This window comes from Periplaneta americana, chromosome 4, assembly GCF_040183065.1.
Source record: "Periplaneta americana isolate PAMFEO1 chromosome 4, P.americana_PAMFEO1_priV1, whole genome shotgun sequence".
In the NCBI taxonomy this organism is placed as follows: Eukaryota; Metazoa; Arthropoda; class Insecta; order Blattodea; family Blattidae; genus Periplaneta; species Periplaneta americana.
The window spans coordinates 52,598,984-52,608,207 of NC_091120.1; the positions used below are offsets into that span (position 1 = coordinate 52,598,984).

A 9,224-nucleotide genomic window follows, 5' to 3' on the forward strand; every position below is an offset into this window, starting at 1 on the left:
ATATGTAAAGTCGATATTATGCATTCTGATATTATTATTTCTGTATAATTGACAAATGGTGTTCTCTCACGAGTGCAAGCCAGCCAACATAAATACAGGTTGACCAACTTCAAAATTTTTGACACAATATTTAAGAATTCAATTCATGTGGTAATCTGGTCACACATATATTGAAAGTGAGTCAACTTAATTTCTAAGTTAGTTAGAAATGATGAATGGAGAAGAAATTATGTCATGGCCTTCTTGCTGCAAAATATACGAAGACCAAATAGCTTTATGATGACAACAGAGTGAATCCAGTAGGCAGTGATCGGAAACGAGAACAGATTCTGGCAAGCTTTTCGTTAATTGTGAATGCTCACATTTAAATATATTCATTTTAACAATGTTTCTGTTCTCGTTCTCATTTCTGTTCTGATTTACTGTGGACCAGACTTTACTGGAATACAGACTTAAACATGCATAGTTTTAAGATAAAAATGGCAATATCATACACATTTTTTAACACACTGCCTTTTGATAACACTCAGTATGTGAGATTGTAAAACTCACAGAATGGATACTGCCACTACTATGTCATGTATTGTCTAGATTAGCTTACAAGCAAGCTATCAACAGAGGTGTAGGCTTAAGACTCAAAAACTCCACTAATTCGAATTGCAAAGTGCCAGCTCAGAAATATTGTTATATTAATTTAAATTTATATTAAATAACCAACATATTTTACTGGTTTTAATAGTGCAGTTAAGTGCATATTTTTCTTTAGTAGTATATTTAAGTACATATTTCTTCTATTTGGTGCATAAAAATCCGATGTCTAGTGGTAATATATTCCCATTTAATTTGTTCACTTCAAATACTGTCTTCCTCAGACGAGTTTAGCGCTGGGACCTGAGGTATTCTTGCCATCGGTGCGGGGGGTTGCAGGTAGATTCTTTTGTTGCTACAGCCAAGCTGAGCCGAGCGGAGTGGAAAGTATTAATCGTCCAAAAATATGCACTCTTCAGTTTGTAGTAGTGTGTGAATATTTCATATACATATTGTTTACTTAGGCCTATATGGTTTTGTTATTAATATATTAAATATATTGTTGCAATTTTTGCTCAAACATCTCCCTGAGTTTGCTATGTTAATATTATATGAATTACTCATATTAAATATTTCACCAATACAAGTCATTTTTAAGTAAGCATGCTGTGGAAAAGTTTTTGGTTTTATTCTATTGGAATTTTAGAATATGTGTGATTGGTATCGTGAAAAACAGATTCCTATAATTTCATGCGAAAATCATTTGTTGGTGATATCTTAAAATACAAATCAAGTAGTTTTACTTCTCAAGTGAGTTCAGCAGTACAGTATATTTAAATTGATTACTTTACAAATTTAATTCAATTCTACTAATCGCTAAATTTTATAGTATGATTCTTCTTTTCATTTATATTATTGTAGTTTTATTATGATTTTTCTTTTTATTTATTTTATTGTATTTCTATTTCTGGTGATGTGATAGCCTTAACTTCACCAGAATAAATAAATAAAAATTTTCTACAATACTTTCCTTCTCTGAACACGTAAGTACGAATGGTTGTATCTCTATTTCGCCAAAAATACGTTAGAAAACTAATAGGCATACTGCTCTCGTAAATTGGGCGAATGTTTTCAGTATGATTTTACTTCCTTCCAGACTGCCGCTGTTACTGTTCCCTCCCACTCCAGTACTGCGCTAGACTAGTTGGAACCGCATTCCTCTCAGCACTAAACTCCTCAGAGGATGACAGTACATCTAATAGCTGTGATGACCGAGAATTTTCCGAGAGAGAGAGAGAGAGAGAGAGAGAGAGAGAGAAGGTGAAAAAAATATTATGGTTTATTTAACGACGCTTGCAACTGCCGAGGTTATATCAACGTCGCCGGTGTGCCGGAATTTTGTCCTGCAAGAGTTCTTTTACATGTCAGTAAATCTACTGACATGAGCCTGTCGCCTTTAAGCACACTTAAGACAGCAGGTGAACCTAAGAGTGACTCATCTCTTTTAACTCGCAGCTCACTCTTTCATTGAAAGGTAAGTGACTCTGTGTACAATACAACATATATTATGCTTAATTGCAAGTATAGGAGAGCATGTTTTTAGAAATAACTATAGTACCTTCCTCTCCTGACTTCACACTCTGCAGTCCTTCTTGGGCTTTTCTCCTGGCTGGATACATTACTTCACACTCAATTATGTTGTCAAGAGGTTTAGTTTGTAACTGTTCATATCACAAATATCAATGTAACGATCACATCCTGCAGCTATATAAAAAAAATACTTTGAGGATCACTACTGAAAGACAAACACATTCTAGTATGTGACAATAACTTCCAAAAATAAAAACTATGCTGCCATGATAATAGTCCGTAATACAATGGAGAACTGATTAGGCTTCTTACTTGTAAGTGGTCCAGGGCAAGTTCTGCTTTATGAAGACTCTCCATATCCTTCATCATGCGACGTAGGTGCCGACGTGAATTCTTATTTTGTCGATAAGCATACCAGCAGCCAATAAGTGCACCCAAGAGTAATGTTACTAAGATCAGATCTTTCATGTGATGACTGTAATCTGAGAAAATTGATCTGTTATTCAATGATTATTGCAATAAACACTTGTAAATTTACTAGAAATCATGCATATTCAGCAAATAACTTTATTTAATAATTTTATAAAATAGTTATACAGTAATAATTATTTATTTTAGAAATCAAATGTTATATATTTATTTTAGAGATGGGTTGATATCATATTTTCTTAATAATGACTCTGTTTCAGAGCTTCGATACACTACACTCAATATACTATAACTTTAAAGTTGAGTATAAGTGTATGTTTGAGAATTACTTTATTACAGTTTTCTCCACTCTTTCTGTTAGTTTCATATTCAGAGTAACAAAGGTACTTTAACAACAGTGTTTGTAATTGTTAATGACACTTTACTACATATTCCATGCCTTAATGGCCATGAATTACTTAAGCAAGTACGGATTCAGTTTAAATAAGTAATTTTTCTAGGGAATACTGGATCTTGCCTATTTTAGTTAGACATCTGGTATTCATTCTTACGTCTTATATCTGACTGGATGGTGGCAATACTAAATCTCTCACAATATAACTATTTCCCTAGGAATTCCTGTTATGAACAGCCACTGAGGGATTTCCCCAACTTCACAATTGGAGCTACTGAAATTCATTTACTAGAGGTGAGGATTATTTTACAACTTACTATTAAAAAAATATTTTTCAACACATTTTTGTAAAACACAGAACAAAGATAGGTATACCATTTCATCTCACAAACTGTGATGTAGGAGAAGTTTAATTCAGTAGTGAAAAACCGGAAGAAAAGAAAAATAGAGCCCCTCCCCCAAATCTAAAAAAACTCCAAAAAATATAAGTACTTTTCCCAAAAGTAATGATACTTCCAAATATCAAGGGTATCGAAGAACCAACTCTAATTTCTTTTAATTCATATTAATCCCATGAAATATGACATTTTGTAGCTCTGTGATTGTTCGTGTTATATTCTTTTCCTTCCTCTTCAATCTTAAAATCATTCTTCCTAAGCCATTATGACAACTAACATGACTAAAAGTAAATGCTAATTCGAGATTATATTAAATCCAAATTTCAACTTACAATTTATGAGAAAATTATTTTCATATGAGATAAACATACCTTTTGGTGGCCCAAATAGCACCACATCCATAGCCTTCAAGGCAATTTTTTGCTTATGAATTGGATCTTTGATTCCAAGGACAGCGCTTAGGTAGTGCATGTTGTTCACTGCAAGTCTGAAGTGACAAAGAACAAAGAAGCAGCGTTATATAAAATCATGCATGTCATTACACAAAAGTGAAGTATCTATTAGACTTTTTACGAAGATTTGTATCAAACGAATAATATGTAGCAAGTCAAAAAGGATGTTGAAGGTTGGTGAGGATTAGAATGTAAGACTGACTGTTGTTTAGTCTATGTCCAAAGACTGGTTTGAACATTGTGACACTAATAATGCATCGCTTATGAGGCAACTAATTCAAGAGATAATGGCATCATGAACTGACAAATAAGAAGGAATTTCGAAGCAAGCAGTTGTAGTCTATTTTGAAAATACTAACGCAATATGTCTATAGATAATATGGAAATTCACTTTGGACACTACCCTAGACCTCTTGAATAAAAGACAGGTTACAAACACATAGTTACAGATCATCATCACCCTAGTTGTAGTATTCTTCTTCTACCATTTTAGGTAAAAAAAAATAATATCTGTCGAACATATCAAAGGCCTTGTAGTCTCTTTCCTCAGAATCAGTAGTTCAAAATTTGTAGAGGTAATCTGTATTCCTGATAGCTACTCAAAAGTGTGTGCACGCGCGTTTTTTTATATCTTTGCATTCATGAAAATAACATCTGGGTATTCCAACTAATCTGGAAATTCAAAATATGTACACACATATAGATATATCACTGACATTAAACTCAGAAGACCAGGATAGCTAGGCTGGACCATGTATTGAGGAAGAATGATGCTAGAATGCCAAAAACATCTTCAGATGCCAAAATGAAATGTTCAAGAAAAGTTTTTTTTATTTGGTTATTTAACGATGCTGTATTAACTACTGGGTTATTTAGCATCAATGGAATTGGTGATAGCAAGATGAGGCCGAGGATTCGCCATAGATTACATGATATTCACCTTACAGTTAAAGAAAGTCTTGGAAAAAACTGAACCAGGTAAGCAAGAATTGAACCCACATCTGAGTTCAACTTTGGATCAGCAGGCAAACACACTACTGCCTGAGCTGTGTCAATGGCTCAAGAAAAGTTGAGAGAGCTAAGTTACCCTAGCTTGAAAATGGTGTCCAGAATAATATAAGGAATACTAGGTTTAAAAGATGTAAAAATAAGGCTCAATATCACCAGGGATGGAGGGCTGTCATTAGGAAGGCCAAGTTTAAACTAAGAGGACCAGTGTCATACAAAAAGACTTTGTATTAATTTATTCTTGTAATATGTTGCATCTAATTTAGGCTTGTATTTTTTATATATTCTTATTGAGAACCCCGCCATCCTCTACTGAATATTGTGTAATCAATGATTTTATGTAGTCATCACGTAGATACTCATTAATGGAGAAAAATTCGTTCCGGCACTGGGAATCGAATCCAGGACCCGCATCGGCTGGTGCTGTGGATCAGACCCTGGCATAGCTCAGATGGTAAGAGCACTCAGCACTTCAAGTTGAGGGTCCTGGGTTCGATTTCCGATGCAGGAACGAATTTTTCTCCATTAATTGTATTCTTTAAATTTGCCGAAAATGGATGTGTTTTCTAGTTGCTGTAGAATTCAATGACTGAAGATGATGATAATAATCAAATATAATACCAATCATTCAGAACACCGAATATCACGCATATAAACACACAAATCTCTAACCTTGGTAATGTTGCGCCAGTTACCCCATGCTGAATGAAATTTGAGACATACTGTGGTAATTCCACATTTGTAGCCAACCATTCTGAGGTCTGTTCCACAGTCCAATTGTGAACCTGGTACAAAATAAATGAAAGTAAGCATTATCTCACATATAACAGTATATTATTCAAAACATACTATATATATCTCAAAGATAGAAAAGTAAACAATTTTAATTAAAACAATAACTCATAAACTCCTTACTCCAGTTTCAGTGATTTAAAATCAATAATAGTATTGCTCTTACATCTCCGAATAGAAATACAGATACATACAGTCAGGTTATTTAAAATGCTAGAAGTTTTACATCTGTTCTCGAGTCAATCTCTTTCTTGCTTGCCAGCACACTGCATGGTATGGACTCACTAATATCGAAGTAAAAATTAATATTAGGAATAGTAAAAACATGAAATATGAATAATCGTAGCAAACTCTAATCTTGATCATAAAAATTGTTCGAAACACTATACCTGATGAACATGTGGACACTCTTGGACTATAGACAATCATTTGTGATTTCTGCTTTTATAGTAAGTTTTAATCCCTCTGTTATGAGAGGGTCATTATTGTACACCTTGCTCTTCAATGTTTACTGTAGACAGAACTCAATTAGGTTGAGGTTAAGTGTATAGGGAAATCGTAATCCAAGGATGAATATTCTGTCTTTAAATGCCACTTTCAAAGATGTCAAAGACTATAGAAATGTATACACTGTGGTACAATCTTATACAAAAAAAATAGGCCTAATGATAAAATTAAATTAAATTTGCAAGTCCGCCGAGTTAGCTCTGTTGATGCTACTCAACAAGAAAAGGCTATGTGCCAGCACCGGCTTCCCCCTTCTCCCTTCCTTAAAAACACACACACAAAAATTTACATTCTTGTCACTTCAGAGTTAAAGAAATGGATTAGGTATGTGTCTTACATTCAACAATATGCATTAATTTTGTTCACAAAGACTACTGGGCCTATTCATCCCTTGACACTTAACACCACACTACACACAAACAATGGAACTTCCTGAGTAACAAAGGCTTTCTGAACTCCAATACTGGTTACTTTGAGAAGCAACACGCCCACAATGCAAATGAAACCAAGCTTCATCTATAAAAATAACTAACTGGATATCATTTCACTAACAGCAATACTTTGAAAAATTCAATTACAAAAAAAAAAAAAAAAAAAAAACCTATCTTGCTTTCATAATCGTACAGTAACAACCCACATAATACAGTCATTTTATTTGGCTTTGGTTTCAAAGGTTAGTAGCATTTCGTGTGAAAGTTTTTGAAATGCCCGTTTCTTGTGCAAGACACTGGAGAGAATTTCTAGGCGATTTTCTAGTTTAGCACCAGTTACGTCATATTCCTCCTCAGCGAGCACACTTCCCCCCCCACCATTTTATTTTTTGTTCCACACGAACCCAGTTCTTCCAAATTATTATTACTATTATTATTTCTTTAATCTATACAGAGCACGGACACTTGAATACTTCGTGAAAACCAGTTTTACAGAATCTGTTTGAACATACGAATCAAATTAAAACCTTTTATTCAATAGTATATTTCTGATATCATTAAGAGATGAACACACGAGACAGTAAAACTGATTATTACAGTGCCATTTTTTTATTCCATGAGATAAGCTCTTAATATTGTAGGTACAGGAAATGGAGGAGATCACTACTAAAACAAATGTCAAATCTTTGCAAGAACTTCAAACAACTTCATTGCCGGTGTATATCCATTGCGATACACTTATATTTTCCAAAAGAAAGAATTAAGAAAAGCTAATTCTCTGGGCTGAATTATTTCTTTCAACTAAGAATATGAAATAAATAGTCTCAAAGCATTTAATTCCTTACATTTATAGAAAAAGTATAATAAAAGTTTCATTCAATGTACTGATAAACACCACAAAAGTCTGATATGTTAAACAGAATGAGTTATTTAGATAAAACATACAAAAGATTAGGCCTATGTATAGAGTTTATCATAAAAGTTTTGCAGCTCAATGACCATTCACAGACTTCATTCTGTTACTATACAAAATATTTCAATGATTAGATAATATCACTATGTTCTTAATTATCTATACAAAACACTTCACGAGTATCCATTCACATAATGATAATTTAGTACTTAAATTGCTATTTAAGAATAATATTCTTCAACATTCGAGTTGTTTAGTGTGATTATAATTCTTATGTAATTGGGACATGGTGGAAAAAAAAAAACTTCTATGCTGATTTTGAGGAATATCAGCAGGCTTTCATGGTACTGGATTGAGAAAGCATAGACAGTATAAAAGTGTAATTTCTTTTATCCAGACCTCCATGAAAAGTATTGTTACTATTTAAGTGGAATTCTAAATTCTAAAAAATACGAGACTCTCGAAATGATATGATGACATAAAGGAAGTCGTTAGCAGCCTCTTGGGTGTGAAATAAAATTCCAAATCTAACCACTTAAATCCTGAGAAAGCATCCTAAATGTAAGTCAATAAAAAAAAAACTGTACCTACTAATATTCGGATTTCAGCAAAGCACACAGATGCAATATCCAGGATGAACAGCATTTCAGAAGTAATTCATATCATTCAGTTATAAAATGAGTGGCAATTATTTTATGTTTGTTTCAACTCAAATAAGGTACAGAAATGTTCTCACGATGCACGATTATTCATTCTAAAATACCATTTTATTTCTTGTTTGTTTCTACTCAATTTCGTGAGGTACGGAAATGTTCTCACTATACATGATTATTCATTCTAAAATACCATTTTATTTCATGTTTGTTTCAATTTAATTAAGATAAGAGCATGTTCTCACCATGCATGATTATTCATTCTAAAATAGCATTCTATTTCGTGTTTTTTTCAACTCAAGTAAGGTACGGAAATGTTCTCACTATCCATGATTATTCATTCTAAAATACCATTTTATTTCGTGTTTGTTTTTACTCAATTAAGTCAGGTAAGGGCATGTTCTTGCTATGCATGACTATTTATTCTAAAATACTATTTTATTTTGTATTTTTATTTTTCATAACTGAGCCCTCCATGACTCTCTATGAACCGCCACTGGTTACAACACACTCAAATTACGAGTAATAACAGAAAATTATAAACAAACCTCGTTTGCAAGCATATGTGATCTAAAAGGTTAAAAGAAATGAAACTATACTAAATCAGCAGCTAGAAAATTGCCAGTGTCATAATTAAAGGTTACACACAAGAAAAACATCTCACTCTGCATTCATTGTCTCCCTATCATGTCAGGTGAATTTTAAACCTATTATTTTCACTTCGTACTTTTAAAATGCATGCTAAAACAATTTCATCACACACTACCTTGGTGACAAATTCTTACCATACGTGAAACCTAGCACAAATATAGATAATTTGGTACATGTTTGCTGTTTGACATATGACAAAGTGTTTGTCATATATCTCTAACATGTAAAAGAATTTGTTCAAATGTAGAGCATTTCACTATTAACAAAATAATCACATGTATTTTCAAATAAATTACGCAGCTGAGAAGATTAAAAGTAATACTTTTCCTGTTACATAATCACTAACCATAATACAGTACAGCACATAATGTTATATTTTAGTTGGTAGTGGATGCAATTACAAATGGCCTTGGATGTCTTTCCCATACACAGTCATTCAGTGTACAGAAAGCACTGGCTTTGAAAGAGATATAAAATA

At 33.0% G+C, this 9,224-nt stretch overlaps 1 protein-coding gene across 3 annotated transcripts in view; it reads right to left on the reverse strand.

Moving 5' to 3' along the window:
* The window catches only part of Stim (stromal interaction molecule), an 80,533-nt gene that overhangs the window by 56,486 nt on the left and 14,823 nt on the right, over positions 1-9,224 (reverse strand). For all 3 annotated transcript variants that reach the window (XM_069823329.1, XM_069823328.1, XM_069823327.1), the window contains exons 4-6: positions 5,472-5,584; positions 3,711-3,826; positions 2,431-2,600 (exon numbers count right to left, since the gene is read on the reverse strand). In XM_069823329.1, coding sequence (XP_069679430.1) covers positions 2,431-2,600; positions 3,711-3,826; positions 5,472-5,584 — 399 coding nt within the window. The remainder of the gene's footprint in view (positions 1-2,430; positions 2,601-3,710; positions 3,827-5,471; positions 5,585-9,224) is intronic.